The 16,319-nt window shown below is 41.8% G+C and overlaps 1 protein-coding gene across 4 annotated transcripts in view; it reads left to right on the forward strand.

Annotated features, from left to right (window-relative positions):
- The window catches only part of MID2 (midline 2), a 94,681-nt gene that overhangs the window by 17,672 nt on the left and 60,690 nt on the right, over window positions 1-16,319 (forward strand). For all 4 annotated transcript variants that reach the window (XM_061177848.1, XM_061177849.1, XM_061177846.1 and 1 more), the window contains exon 3: window positions 10,506-10,601. In XM_061177848.1, coding sequence (XP_061033831.1) covers window positions 10,506-10,601 — 96 coding nt within the window. The remainder of the gene's footprint in view (window positions 1-10,505; window positions 10,602-16,319) is intronic.

Here is a 16,319-nt window from a genome sequence, read left to right on the forward strand (position 1 = left end):
GTTTGGTGCCAAGTATAAAAGGATATTAGTTCTCCACATTAAGCAGAGAGGAAGTCTGACTTTTAGTGTCACATATCCTCACTTCTTTGAGTTAATTTTAATTTAGAAAAGCATTTAGGATTATCCCCTTAAGCTGCTTGATTCTTCCCCAAGGAGAAAGGAGAAAGCCAGCTGTCAGAAGCTATGGGGGAGATGGCCTTGAGCATACCACCCTGGCCCTGAGAGGAGCACGGGAGTCCTACAGGAGAAGGGAAAGGGGTTTGACTTTCTGGCCAGTGACTGATACAGTGTTTGTTTGTACTTTTTTGTTCTGGAGATTCATTGTTGGCGTTTATAACTACACTTTTTGTACTAATCCCTGATTAGGATTAGTGGTCTCTAATATTTATTTGTTCAATAAAGAATAAACAGATCATTACATTATAGATGAAAGGTCAGAATAACCAGAAGCCAGCCTGTCATCTTAACGTGTACTCAAAATGGGCTAGAGGGTTTGGGATACTTAGTATAGTTTATTATCCTTAGTTAATTGTCCAGTCTACCTAAATATCCTTCAGAAGGCTACCAGTGGTTCTTCAATTTGAAAGAATAATTGTGTTCATGACAGTTATTACAGTTGTAAGGCCTATCAGAGTAACTATTTTCTCTATTACTTCTCTTTTCATTTACTACTCCCAATATATATCTTAGTTCATGATCTGTGTCGCGTGTCTAATGCTTCACATTTTAGAGTTTTCATTGTCACATGAGTTCCTCCCCTTAGAAAAGACTGATATTATTGTATTAATAAATGTGGCTTTATAAAAGAGGTCAAATTTGGGTGACTCTCTATTGGTGACAGATCTCAACTCAATATTCCAAGTTCTGTACAACTTGGTTCTCATGCTTGCCCACCTGTCTCTTCTTCCTGCCACTCTCAAACATGTGACCTTCACCTGTCCAGTCTAACCTGTCTGCTAGACATACTACTCTCTTTCCTGACTCTTAACTTTCACTCATACTGTTCTCTTGGCCTGCTTAGGAATCCTACCTATTCTTTAGTGCTCAATTAAAATCCCACAAGGCCGCTCCAACATACCCCAGCTATACCATAAATTCTTTGGGGGCCAGGCACAATGTCTTTTATTTCTCCATTGTCTTCCTTAGTGTCTAGCACACATAGTATATGCTCAAGAAATCCAAGTGAATTAAATCTTTGTAATGGATTTGCAGTAAGTATACCAGCATCTATAGCTTGTTTCCATACTCATAAGATATAAAGCTGTCTTACCATTATGAATACCTTAGAAGTCTGGGGAGAAAAATCTCCTGTGAACTACTGATAATGTTAAAAACCACAGTGTTAGCAAAAGTACGACATGTCCTTAATTTTAGGTGCCTATCCATTTTGATTGCTGGATTTTCCAACTGCCTAACCCCATGGTGACATCTGTATAAATCAGATGTGATTATTGTAATTCTCTTTGAGAGTGATGGCTTCACATTTCCATGCCCACAGCCTGCCAAAAATATAGCTGATGAAAACCAGGGGGAATAGAGGAATTTCCTGAAAGGAATAAACAAGTACATTTTCTTTATCTCATTACATTTCCACAAATTCATTACTACAAATAATTCTTTTTTTTTAAGATATTGGAAATGTCTGTTTCTTTTTTTTAAATATTTCTTTATTTCTTTATTTATTTGGCTGCATTGGATCTTAGTTGCGGCACGTGGGATCTTCATTGCGGCATGTGGGATCTTTCATTGCTGTGTGCGGGCTCTTCCTTGCAGCACGTGGGCTCTTCATTGTGGCGTGTGGGCTTCTCTAGTTGTGGCGCGCAGACTCTAGAGCACACGGGCTCAGTAGTTGTGGCTCGGGCTTAGTTGCCCCGCGACATGTGAGGTCTTAGTTCCCCAACCAGGGATCGAACCCATGCCCCCTGCATTGGCAGGCGGCTTCTTAACCCCTGGACCACCAGGGAAGTCCCTACAAATAATTCTTAAATGTAGTTACATTTACCTATCAGGGGTCTTGTTGTTATAAAATATTACCTGGTATTAGAGTAAGCTTTTTGTTGTGGGAAAGTAAAATACACACACCACACACACAAAGAGAGACTGAGACAGAGAGAGCTAAAGATTGCCAAAGAGAAGGGAGATATGAGACTTGGAGAATATTCAAAGGAAAACCACAACGAGAGTCAAAAGGTTGGAAAATATGATATCCTAGAATCTTATCATAGTTGGTTACTTCTCCTTCTTCCTACTCAGTCACTCTATCATCTACCCACCCGTTCTCACTCAGCCACCACCTTCTCCCAGTCATTTGTCTACTCACCCACTCCTGTCTGCCAAAACAGATACCCTCTCAACTTATCTACCAATGGACGTTTGACTGTTTCTGAACCAGTATGAATATGAGTATAAGAGAAGGAAGGAGAAATATCTTTATGAGAGACTGGGTTGAGAGAGGGCATATTTGCATACATCTGTATGTGCCACTATATACAAGTGTGTGTATTTCTGCATGGGTGAGTGGCTGAGAATTTAATCTGTGTGTGTCTGCGTGTATCTATAAATGTGTGTCACTGTGTGTGAGGAGGAGAGAGTGCCTGTGTTAATCTTCTGTGGGCTTATCTGTGGATAACTTGGGTATGAGGGGGCCATGAGTGTAGGGCAAGTTTTCTGTGGTCACCCTAGGGAGAGTTAGGGCTTCAGTAGAACCTATCCTGAGACTAGGGATCTCCCTAATAAATGAGCCTCATGATGAGACAAATCTTCAGTGGAGGCCAGGGTGGGTTACCATAGCTGAGGGAACAGAAAAAGTTGTTTCTCACTTTCACTCACTTAGGTACTGAATCACAGTAGCTAAATATTATAAGAGCAAAGCATTTGTGTCTAGATTTGGACTCTCTAAGGTATGGTGGTGGACATGTGTGCATGGGGTGGGTGTAATATCTGTCATGGGGTTTTTAGCAAAACCAGCCTTCAGCTCAACAATCGTAAAATCATTCTTGCTTGTAGATCTGGCTTCTCTGTGGTCTCTTAATTGTCCAAGACTTGCTCCCCATTACTTATAATATGTATAAATCTGTACATGTTTTGTATGTGTGTGAGAGGGTAAAAAATGCATTTTATTCCATTTCTACTCGAACTGTGTGCTAAGACTCATTTGAACCCCCCTTTCCCCCCTCCAATAATTGTATTGATTCTCTGGCTCTACTGTCACATAGTATTAACAGGACTCTGTTGGAAGATGTTTTCTATTGTTTCTTAGGTTTGAGAGCAAGTTTAGCTAGTGGATACTCCAACTACCTGTGTTCTTATCTTTCTGTTTTTCTTTTATTTCTTTTGTCCCAAGTCTCCTCCTCATCAACATCTGAAAGAGCTAACAATCATCAGTCTGCGAACAGCTTACAAAACATTGACTCAGAGATTGTTCTTGGGTGGATGAAAATCCTGTCTGTTATTATTGGGCAAAAGAACATGTTACAGAAATATAATATAGGTGAAGAAAGATGAAAGAAACAAGAATTATTGAACCCAAAGAAGTGAGGTTTAAAGGGGAAAATGGGATAATGACACTCAAGTTCATGAAGGGTTGATATAAAGAGGTACTGTCTTGTTCTTTATCTCCCCTGAAGATGGACCAGACGAGAACTTAAACTGTAGCCCCAGGGATTTAGGCCAGGGGCTCATTCATTCATTTAAAAAACAATTAATGAACATGCACTTTGTTTATTAAACACTTAAATTGTTCAAGTCATTGTAGTAGGAGCTGGGAACACAGGAACTAAGGCACAGAGCCCGCCCTGAGGAGCTTTGAGCTCAGTAAGGGAGATAGATAAGGAAATCTTCGAATTCAGTATGGTAAGTGCCATGGCAGAGATTTGCACAGGGTTCTCCGAAGCACAGAGGAAGGGTCAGTGAAAGGAAGTCATTGAGCTCAAAAGCAGGGAATCATAAATGAATTCATCGGAGAAGAGGGCCAACTGGAGAGAGACTGTGAAGAAAGAATTGACAGGACTTGGAGAACGACTGTAGTGGTTATAGATGATGGAGAGAAAGAATTAAAAAATGATTTTTGAGGAGGAGATGTCTTGAAGAATGGTGGTATTGGGCACAGAAATAGAGAAATTAGGAAGGGACTAGCAGTTTTGGGCGATGACTTCAGACTTGAGTCTGAAGGTGCCAAGCGCTAGAAAAGGGGTTGCGGTTCCAGTGATAAGGACAGCACATCCCAACCCTGGTGGAGGTGTCAGCGTAGTGTGCAGAGGCAGACGAGTGAGGACACAGTTACAAGACAGTGTGGTGAGTCCTGTGGCAGTGGAGGCACGGGGCGGGGGGGGGTGTGTGTGTGTGTGTGTGTGAGAGCCCATAGGAGGGACATCAGAAGAGACTTTGGGCGGCGTTTTGGACCCCTAGTTGGGGGACAGGGATGGGGTCAGGGACAGGGAGTGTTCTAGTCCAGAGAAAATAGTTTGTTCAAATATCTGGTGGAGATAGAGCATGGGGCAGTCTCAGAACTGAAAGGGCAAGTGTTCCAGAAAGGGTCGAAATTCAGGCCTTTGTGGTGGCCGAAAGATCAGGGCCAGAGACATAGGTTTGAGGGTCTTTAGCGTGGAGGTAGAGCCAGGAAGTAGGGAGCTGAATGAAGGCTGAGGAGTGAGCCTTGCGGCACACTCCTGGTCTAGAAGGTAGACAGAGAGGAAGGGCAAGTGAAGGAGAAAGGGGAGGATGTGTATGAGAGGCAGGAACCGAAGAGGAATCGTGCAAGTGGAATACAATATGGAGGCCTCCGGGAAAGTAGAGTGGTTTCGGCTCAATATTACCAAAATGAACACTGGATTTAGGTTTTTAGTATAGGTTTTCTTTTCGAAGGTCCAAATAATAATTTATACATTTAAGCTAGAGATTTAACCATGCTATGCACCTGAACAGAGGGAAAAGAAAAGAATGTGGGATTGTTTGTGTAACATTTCTGATAAGGGGACTGGGAGAGGGTGTGTCTTTGCTGGATGATTTCAGAACCTTCTGAGAAGAGGAGGGCTGGCCACCTGTTTCACCTGGCTTGAAGACCAGTCTGGTGATTCCCCAGCAAACCTCAGGTAGAGTAGACCTCATGCCTCCAGTATGTCACCTGCATCTCATTCTGGGACATAGCCCGTGTCTATACAACAGCGAATAAATGTTTGGGGAAAGAATAAACTCAGGCATAAGGGTGTGGGCTTCAGTTTGTGGACCAGATGGTGTGTTCTGCTGTTGAAAGGCCATATGTAATTGATACATAAAGTGACAGACTGAAGCAAAAGCAAAGTAAGTATTTTAAGACAAGCAGTTAAAAAAAGAAGGCAGAATGTGACCCCAAAAGTGTGCTAAGATTTTGGCTACTGGCTTTTGGAAGAGCTGGGAACATCCGTGAATAGACAAGATGTCAAAAAAGAGCTTGTCAAAGAATAGTAACGGGGTCACTGGCTCCGAGTATTTTTAAAGATGAAATTGTCTTCTGTCAATTGGGAAGGCTCGGGTTTGGGGTGGGTTGGCCCTTCTTCCCTTCACTTCTCTTCGAAATCTTCAAGGTTCAATTCCCACATCAAAACAGTTGGGATCTTGTCTAGTTTTAGATAATGTTCGCCTTGTACCTTGTAGAAGGTAAGAGAGAATATAGGCATTCAATGGCAATAAAACATGTTTCAATAGAACAAACAGAAAGGCTCTGCCCCTTTTTAGGCTTCAAGACTCGCTTTGTCAGGTAGGTGTATGTAAGTGTGCTCATACATGTGTGAAGACATGTGCCTTCCCGGAGCGTGACGTATGAAGATCACAGTCAAGTGTGTGCCATGAGGGGACTCTCTGGCTTCAGTGAAGAGCTGGTGTTTGGACATGTAGCTAGGTTTCTTCAGGGAGCCAGTGAGAAAGTTATCTGAAATAACCTGTGTCTGAAGAAGTGAAAAAAAAAACCCAGCAATTATTTGAGAGTGTTAGTGAAGCCATTTCTTTTTATGGGAAGCTGTCTGGAAGAAGAATAGCCTGTGCCTAGCTTTCTCAGAAATAGCAAAACATTTTCCTCTTTGGGAAGGGTATAACAGAACACAAACAGGCCAAGTCTATATGACACAAATGAAGTGGGACTTGGATAAAAATGGAATCAGTGTAGACTGCCAATTTAGCTAACTTGGGCCTTTTAAAATCTCAATTATGCAAATCAGCCAAATCTTCCCCTCACTTTGTGCTGTTTAGACACATGTAGAATTTTGTGAGAGCTCTAACAATGTAGTCACCTGGGGGTGTGGAGGGTCTCACGGTTTCATAGCTGAAATGGCTTCTCTAACCTTCACACAGGGAAGCACAGAAGGGCCCAGAGGTAACCTCCTGCAGCAGGAAATGGGAGCTTCATCCTGCTCTCCCTGCCAACCTCCTGTCCGGTTTCCTCACGGCAGATATCTCCATTCCAATCTCCCCTGCCACTTGGGCTCGCTCGTCATCACAGTTCAAGTATTCTGAGAAAGCTGCACTAACTAGGCTTGGGCAGAAGGAGGCTGGCCCAGTCACTAAGCGGACTGCATGAGAAAAGAGCACAGCAAACCGGTTCTTCACAACCAAACCACCACAACAACAACACAACAAAGAGACGTGTTTAGTTTTACATAAAATTTTGCACACACACACACACACACACATCCTTTTTGTTTACTTAGTCTGCGTGTAGACATGATAATTACTTGGCCAAATCAATGAAATCATTCATACCTAGAGTGGCCCAGAATTTCTAGTTCGAAATGATTCATCAGGGCTAAGCATGATAAGGAAGGGTGAGGAAATCAACTGCATAATTGCTTCAATTCTCTGCTTCCCTTTGCATATGTTGATTATTGAGAATCAATTCCAGCTTGAGAGGAGGCTTTAATTCCTGGTAAATGAATAGGAAGTGAGTAAGTAAATGTTCGGTGTTTCCCTCAAATTATGTCTCGTAATGTAAGAAAACAGTGGCAAAAAGCCATCAACAGATGGTGTTTTCATTAGCCAAAGATTTATTTTTCAAAGCCTTTTCATATTAATGAAGTAAGGATGAAATTAGAGTCATCTTGTCAGTTCTAGTTCTGGATTGTTAAAATGTGCTGGCATTCTGCAAATTGCTAGGGGGCCAGAGCAAAATAACCATTTGCCATAATGTTGTGATGGAGACCCAAGGTCCATAGTCTAACCAGACCCCAAATTATGTGTTCAGCCCTAATTTTTGTTTTCAGTGGCTTTACAGAAGCTGTGAGTCTCAGTTGTGGGCCACAAATGAGGAACACACAGCAGGGATCTTAGTCCTGCTCTGCATTATGAATTATTTATAAGATATCAGTTTCATGACAAGTGTTGCAACAGGTTGCATACACTTGTTAGAAAACATTCTCCCCTTGGAATCCCATGTTTGAAGGAAAACACATTACAGTTGAAACACAGATTTCTTACACTGTATCTGCTCTGAGTTCCTCAATCTACATTATATTTACCTAATATGTCCATAAACTCATTTGTGAGACGTGGAATTTCCATTGATCTAGGAATCTGGACCACTCTGTGGGAGGAAATCACAAACTGATTGGGCCCATTACGCATGCCCACTCTCTAACTTGAGCTGGACCTTTTCATCAAACTACAGCTCCATCATATTCACCTTACGTTCGAATTTTTGAAGAGGAGTCCAGACTTGTAGCCTCCACATCGTCACTATTGACGTACTCACTAACCCTGTACAGTTTGGCATTTGCTTCCAAAACTCTACTGAAACTCCTTTTTCGAAGGTCACCAGTGACCTCTAATTACCAAATCCAGCTGCCTTTTCTCAGGCCTCGTATTTCTTGCACTCTCTGCATATCTGAGAGTGACAAATCCTTTCTTGAAACATGTTTCTCTCGATTATCCTCTTAGCTTGGCCCAGATCTGCATTACCAACTGCTTTGCATATTGCAGTCTCCTCCTAACCAGTGCCCCTGCCCCCAGGCTCTCCTGTTTTAGTCTGCCCCACATAGGTTGATCTCATAAATGCAGCCCTGATTATGTCATTATCTTGCTCAAAAGCCTTTGGTAAACCCCTACTGCTTTCAAAAATAGGTAGAGACTCTTCACCCAGACATTTAAGACCTTCATAACAGGGCCTCTGTCTCCATTTCCAGCCTGTGCCCCTCTATTTTCTTGTACCCTCTGTTCTAGCCAAACTCAACTCTGTTCCCTGGACATGTCCTACACTTTATTCCCTTTTACTTTTTTTTTTTTAAGGTTAGCTATTTGAATTTATTTATTTTTGGCTGTGTTGGGTCTTCGTTTCTGTGCGTGGGCTTTCTCTAGTTGTGGCAAGCGGGGGCCACTCTTCATCGCGGTGCGTGGGCCTCTCACTATCGCGGCCTCTCTTGTTGCGGAGCACAGGCTCCAGACGCGCAGGCTCAGTAGCTGTGGCTCACGGGTCTAGTTGCTCCGCGGCATGTGGGATCTTCCCAGACCAGGGATCGAACCCGTGTCCCCTGCATTGGCAGGCAGATTCTCAACAACTGCGCCACCAGGGAAGCCCCGATTCCCTTTTACTTTTGCTCATGCTACTCCCTGTGCCTGGAACGCCCTGCCCGCCTCCATCTCTGTCTATTAAAATCCTGCTTATCCTTCAAGACCCAGCATAATTTCACCTCCTCTTTATCTCTGAAGTCAAAGCACCTTGAATAGAGTAGGTGCTCAATACCTTTTGTATTAAGTACAAATGAAATACCTTTTGTATTAAATCTCCGAACTGCCATTTCTTTTTTTTCCCCTGACATCTACTTAGCTTAGAACTCATGTCCAAATCAACAATTGCGGCCCTTCGTTTTTCCTTTTTCTCTCCCTTTTTCCTTGCTAAGGAGAAGACCACAGATTGAGATGGTGGTGGAGTTAAAGAAGGTCAGGGGAGACACAGTATCCAACCTAAGAAAAATAGAATAAGTGGTGAAAAAATCACTCCCGTGGGCATAAAGCCAAAGAAACCAAACAAGATCTGGCAAGAAGCAGAGATTAAGCTGATTCTCATAATCCAGATTGAGAACAAGTGAAATCAGACTGCCTGTCCTAGAAATACATATATCTGTGGGAATACTCTTCTGGGATGGATTCATGGGACAGTGCCAAGGGTACTAAGGAGCCACAGCTACCTAGCGGAGAAGAAAGGGGCCAACACGAGTCCTCTCCCCTTCTTCCCACTTTCCCTTGCCCCCTCTCCCCCCAGCCCGCCCCGCCCAAAACATGCACTTTGAACAACTATAAACCGTAGGAACCGTGGAGACAGCAATGAAGCAATGAACACGACCAAGGGAAGGAATGCTGTGCTAGCAGAATAAGGGCCAGGAAGTTGGGGTATTCCATTTGGAACAGACTTTGTGGGGATGTTGGGATGGTGAGTGAGAGAGGAGTGGATATTGGGGCAGGTCCTGGAAGAAGCAGCCGCCAGAGCTGAAGACTTGGAAATGAGGAGGAATAAAAAAAGCCCATTACCAATCTAGAGTGAATAACATTCTATTTTTTTCACATGAGGAATGTAAGAGAGTAGCTTACTCAACTGAAAATATGCGAGGAGGTCTTAGTGCTGTTTTAACTATGTTATAATAAACAGATTTGCAAAGTGCTGCTAATGTTTCCCTAAAAGGATCTATGTCCCAGTAAACAACAGTAAACAATGGATGTCCTGTCTTGATACATACAGCTAGGCTTTGCATTTTGAAGTCTGGCATTTCTGTAGGCTATTGCTTAGTGCCAAAGGAGGGAAGCTGTGAGATACAACGCTAGATTTTGATGAATTCCACACTGAAAATACCATCTTTTTTTCTGAAGGAACCTACTGATAAATATAAAGTGTTATCAACAAGACAAAAAAATCATGGAATACTGGGGCAAAGCTGTATCTGAAGACTAGAGACCTGGATTCCAGTCCTAGCTTTGCTACATACTAGTTATATGACTGTGCAAAACATTTTAAGCCCACTCTGCAGCTCAGTTCTCTCATCTGTAAAACGCTGACATCTCCTACTTCATAGGCTGTCATGATTATTAAATGATATGTATGAAATTGCCTAGCATAGTGTCTGGCAAGTAGTAATTGTTCAATAAATTATAGTTTTCTTAGTCAACTCATCTGTAAAAAAGAGAGAATAAAATCTGTTCTCCCTATGTCACAGGATTACTATGAGGGCAAAATGAGATATTGACTATGAAATACTTTTAAAAGTTAAAAAATATTATAGAAAACATAAAGTTGCTTTAATGTCATTAAATTCCTACATTCACAAAGTCATGAATGTCATCTTTTCCCCAATAATGACAGTCTGGAGCAAAGGTACAGCATTATTAATTGGCACCTAGAACAGTGCTTGGCCCATGTGCAATGAATCTTTGAAATATTTGTTGACTGACTGACTGATTTCCACGTGATACTGGGTCTCAAACTCATTGAACATTTCTTCTTTTTTCCCCTCTTCCCTGTTTCCCTCTGGCTTCATACTCTGCGATGGCAGCAAACTCTGGAGATGAACCTCACCAACCTGGTTAAGCGCAACAGTGAACTAGAAAATCAAATGGCCAAGCTAATACAGATCTGCCAGCAGGTTGAGGTATGTAACAGAAACATCTGTCATTCTTTCGAAGAACCTGGATCAGGGGATCCTTTTGGGGGGGACTTGTTTTGTCAGAGTGTAGCTCGGCCATTTGGAGTGAAGGGCTGAATGATAATTTTAAGAAGTCTCATTCCTTTAGGATGCTTGTTCCAAGAAAAGTGGCAGATAGCTATTGTTTAAAAAATAATAATAAGTGGTGGTGGTGGGTTGGGGAGACGTTAGTCCCAGGGGCAATCCCTTCTCCTTTTCCAATAGCAGGTGGTGTGAGAATCCAACATGAAGTGTGTTTCTTTCTTCATCAGACTGAACATCCTAGCTCCTTAAAAAGATTGCTAGGGAGTAAGGGAAGCTGGGAACCCCAGGTCCTCAGGGTAGAGTGAGGTTTGTTCAGTGCAATATTGTTTCTATAAGAATATTATCAGAACTGCTTCTCCTCTTCCTAACCTCTCCTCCCTTCTTCCCCATGCACCTTACCTGGTCCTCACTCATTGCCTTTCCACTTATTCTTGTCATCAACAAATGATATCTGTGTTAGAGTTATCTGTGAATTATCAAGTGTTGTACAATATGAGGTTATCTACATCAGATCTCAGAACAGAGCCTACAAGAGGAGTCGACCTCTTCATAAGTGGACATAATAAAACAAAGATGTTATTTCTCTCTTTTCTGCAAGAGTGTGAAACTTCAGCCATAGCATTTGGTTTTGTGTTGATTTTGTTGAAGAGGTGATGGTAGGTAGGGCTTAAAGTGTAAACAGGGTCGGGTAAAATATTATACAGGACTCCTCATGGGCAGTGGTTGGATAAAAATGTTTCTGTTTATAACCTGCTAGTCTAGTTCTAATCTTACTTGTATGACAGAAAACGTAATGGTTCAAGTTTATTTTACTTTAAGCAATAAAATAATTTTATTAAGATCTCATCTCTTAATCCCCCCTGGGGAGTCCTATTTAAGAGAATGTGGAGAGTCTTCTTCTAAGGCAAATAATCTTCTTATATAAGTAACCACTCCTGATTGTTTGGATATCTTAAAGTATTGGGTTTCTTAAAGTAGATTGTTGTTGTATGATGGGCATACCATAGCAATTTAATCCCTGCTGGGCACTCCATTTGTGGAAGAGACTGGTGCTATAGGTAGAGTACACAGGATACCAGTTAAACTCAGGTGTGAGATTATGGAATGGGGTGGGGAATTTAGGAAGAAACATAAGGAATGGAAAGAAAGAATGCTGGAATGTAAGTTGGAAAATTGGTTTCTGAACTTGACTCTGTCATTAACTGGTAGTATGAACTTGAGTAAGTCATCTAGCCTCTCAACTTCAGTGTCCTTACCTATAAAATGAGGGATTGAACTGAATACATGACCTTCAGTGTCACTTCCAGATTTCTCAAGTTGTGATTCTATGAATGGTTGCTTTCTTTATTCTTTTCTTTTTCTCTTCGGTCTCATCCTTTCCAAGAGGGGAGAAGCAAAACAAAAGGCATTTTAGAGTGGTTTTCAGCTAATCAGAATCCCTTTATGTTCTACTCTATCAAAGCTTCTGATTATGCTGTTAGATTACAGTATAAGAAACCCACACTGGTGAAGAGACAAGGAAGTATTGTGAGCAGGAGACAAGATAAGAAATCCCTTGGTTTAGAATTTACATGATTGAGGGTGGGGTAACATCTTACAGTGAATAAAATGTGGTTAGAAATTGTAATCATCACTTCCTCATTCTCATCAAAAAGTTGTTTAAGTAGAGAGCAAGTTGTAGTCAAATTAGCAAAGTAAGCAGTTTATTTTCATTGCTTATTCACTTTAGCACCTCTCTAACATCTTATCATCCCACCCCCCCTGCACCGCCCCCCCGCCCCCCCCCAGGGAGCTTATCACTCTGGCCAGCCTCACCCAAACATAGGCCTATTCCAACCGTTCCCAGCCCATCGCACCAATCAAACCTTTATGATTCAGGGCCCTACTCTTTTCAAGTGGCAAGGAGCTAGTCTCATAAAACAGTGCATCGTTGTGTTAGTGGAGGAGGACTCATCCTGGTCCTCTAGGTTATAGGTGATGTTTTCACAGTGCCTTTCTGAAGTTAGTATTCCTGCTTGAGCCTACAGGAGATGACACTAGTGGTGCCATATGTAAGCAAAGTAGGTGGGAAAAGTAGCCCCATGGCAACCAGCAAAGGAGGGGTTTAAGAGACTCCCTCAGGGATGCTTACTAATCCTCGGCCAATCGTCTGCTCTGGTACACAAAAGGTCACCTTTTATTAATACTTACTTATGCATAGCACTGTACCAGGTACAAAGAAAACAGCATAGACACAGTATTTACCCTCTGGGGGCTTACATGTTATACAAATCCACCCTGATGTGGATACACATGTGCAAGAAGTACAGACAATGGAATTAAAATGTTAACTGAGAATTGGGAAAGAATCTTGAGATACTGCATTACATGTCAAGGGCGAGAGTGTATTTTGGGAGTTAACTCCATGGTCTTATTCAGTTTAGGATTCTGTCTTCGACAGGGGCCCTACAGGATGGTTTATGGAAGGCCATGGCTGTGCTCTATGACATCATCCCTTCTGAAAGGTTAGGGATGTGCCCTAACTTCCCCATAATAATAGGGTGAATCCAGGGTACTTATTATGTTCGTTCAGCACAGAGCCTGTGTGTCCAGAAGGCTTCAAGACAAGCCCCGGGATTAGAAATGCAGTTAAAGAAGAGATTTGAGACTTCATAAATGCTTATAAATACTTTATAAAATGAAATAAATAGTAGGATACTTTCATGCAAGCCAGACATTGAGGGGTGGTTTGAATTTTTTTCATTTTATCTAATCCAGATTTGTCTATCGGGAATGACTATATTCAGTGTAAACCAGGCATTTCACATCGGGCGGGGGTGGAGGATACCAGCTAAGGCACTTCTGAGAAAACTAGAATAGGCTATTTTCCTGCCAAACCTGTTCCCCTTCCTGATTGTCTGCAAATGTTTTTGTCACAGATTGACTTTTCATAAAAGAGCCATAAATACTGCCTCCTTCTCCTGGTTCTTTCTCCCTGTTCTCTATTCTCCTCAGAAAGTAAACAAAGCTGCAGTCTTCCTATTATTACAGAAACAGAGATTAGGATCACCACAGATTTGTTAGCTGAATTCTTTGGTAACGCAGCCTGTTAGAGTCACTGCCCAGCTTTCAGAATTCAGTGGATAGGCAGCTGGAAAATATTTTCTGTCGGGGCTGGAGAACATGGGAAGGAGGGAGAGGCAGGCCCAAGACTCCTTTAATCTGGTTAAGGAAGGGCATGCTCTGACCTTGCTACTCTGGCCACTTGATCTCTATATATAGTTCTTTGTCCCGTCTCATCAGGCATCCTTTGTTTACATTTCCAAAGGAAATTTCTGTTTAATGCATAGCCAAGGGAAAATGTATACCAACAGATGAATAGTTCCTCTTGGCTTCCAAGTCTGCATGGTTTTGTGAATAAATAAGCATTCCGGAAAATATTGAGGGGAAGAAAAATGGTTAAATACTTAGTAATCAGTCAGGCAACAACATTTCTTGAGCAAACGCGATGTACTCAGTGTGGTAGGTCATTTGGGGGCTACAAAAGAAACGTATGTTGTTGATGACCTCCAGAAACTTTTATTAGTCTAGCTAGGGACAACCCAGTATCCAGTGAGAAAGAGGAGTATTTATAAAACAGCGTGCAGTACAGGGAGCACAGATGAATGTAGTATAGCCCTTCTGTGTTTACTATTTTAGTCTTATTGTTAACTTTTAGGGCATGGAGCATATTAAAGCACTTTCCTGGCTATTTTGTGTGCCATCTGTTTTCCTCCCCTCCAGAACTGCTGCAGGACAATGGGTTGGTCCATCCCAGAAGCTCCATGGGCAGATTGATTTCTTTCTGGCTCTTCTCAAGCCTTTTAAGGGGCTGGGTGGCATGGCTCTTTAGCATTAAGAGAAAGAAAAAAGAAAGGAGACGAGCTGGAAGAGAGGGAAAGGCTTCCCTTAGTTTGGGGAATTTCAGCGTTTCATCTTGCCACCAGGTCTTTGCTCCAATAGCTTTCAGGAGTCTTAGAGCTCAAACCGTAGGTGGCTTGGAGTTCTCCCCTTTCTGCTCATGTTGCTCATTGAAATGGTATTTGGTTTGGGAAGAGCAAGATTCAATGTCTGACTACTTCTCCAAGCATAAAAATAGGTGTCTTAATAGAAATTAGTTAAAAAAACACACCACTATGGATGATTTCAGCAGATGATCCTGAAATGTTTTAGAGTGGTGGAGCTAGAAGCAATAATAGAATCTAAATCATTAAAGCACAAATACGTTTGTTGGAGGACTCTTCTGCAAGCACGGAGGACATGATAAAATGAAGGAGTGATTAGACTGAAGTAAGTGTAATTAGGGAAAATTTAATGGATAAAATGCATTTTAGCCAAATGTTGCAGGAGGAAAAATAAATTCCTCCCTCTGCTGAGACAGAGAGCAGTGATATTAATGGAGGTGAAAATGAGCAAATTGTATGGGCAAAGTGGTACACTATGCACTAGGTATACACTGGGTATATAGAGATAAATAGCAAATGGTCCCTGACCTCAAGGAACTTGCTTAACAGGTAAAATGTCAAATATAATGTGAAGTCATGATTATTGTAATGAAGGTAAGTGCAAGATGACAAGCTAGCATAGAGAAAGAAACACCTAAGTCTGCCTGAGGGACTTAGGAAGGACTGCAAAATGTAAATAAAAATCAAATTGTCTTGAAATAAGAGTAGAATTTTGCCAAAAAATGAGAAAAGGGAGCAAAGGGAACACCATGTGAGAACATAGAAGGGTAAACACCATAGAGGTGTTCAGGAAATCACCAGAAGTTTGGTTCAGCCAGAATGTGAGATGTGAGATCATTGCAAGAGGTGAGTGTGGAGAAGTAGCTAGGGCCTGGATGGTGAAGGGCCTTGTATGCCATGCATAGGTGTTTGGACTTTATCCTGAAGACTCTAGGGACCCATGGAAGGATTAAAAGTAGGTGAATAACTAGATAAGGTCTTCATTTCAGTATTGCTCTGGCTGTAGTATGCAGGATGGAGCAAGGGTCAGGGGTCAAAACTGAAGGTAAAGAGACCAGTTAGGTGGCTTTTACTGATCCATGGAGAGATGAAAGCCCAACCTAAGGCAATGGCAGTCGGGCTAGGGAGCAGGGGATAAATTCAAAACACATTTGTAGTAGGTAGAATCAGTATGACTTGGTGATCAGTTAGATGCAGTGGGTAGAGAGATGAGAGAATAGTAGGGTGATCTATAGGTTTCTGTCTTGGGTAACTGAGTGGACGTGTTTCCTTTAACTAGGTTAGGAAATAGATGGAGTTCTTTTTATTTTTTAAATTAAAAAATTTTTTTTGAATTTTATTTTTTAATACAGCAGGTTCCTATTAGTTATCTATTTTATACGTATTAGTGTATATATGTCAGTCCCAATCTTCCATTTCATCCCCACCCCACCCCACTGCTTCCCTCCCCCCTTGGTGTCCATACGTTTGTTCTCTACATCTTTGTCTCTATTTCTGCCTTGCAAACCAGTTCATCTGTACCATTTTTCTAGATTCCACATATATGCATTAATATACGATATTTGTTTTTCTCTTTCTGACTTACTTCACTCTGTATGACAGTCTCCAAGTCCATCCACGTCTCTACAAACGACCCAATTTCATTCCTTGTTATGGC

This window comes from Eubalaena glacialis, chromosome X (assembly GCF_028564815.1).
Source record: "Eubalaena glacialis isolate mEubGla1 chromosome X, mEubGla1.1.hap2.+ XY, whole genome shotgun sequence".
In the NCBI taxonomy this organism is placed as follows: domain Eukaryota; kingdom Metazoa; phylum Chordata; class Mammalia; order Artiodactyla; family Balaenidae; genus Eubalaena; species Eubalaena glacialis.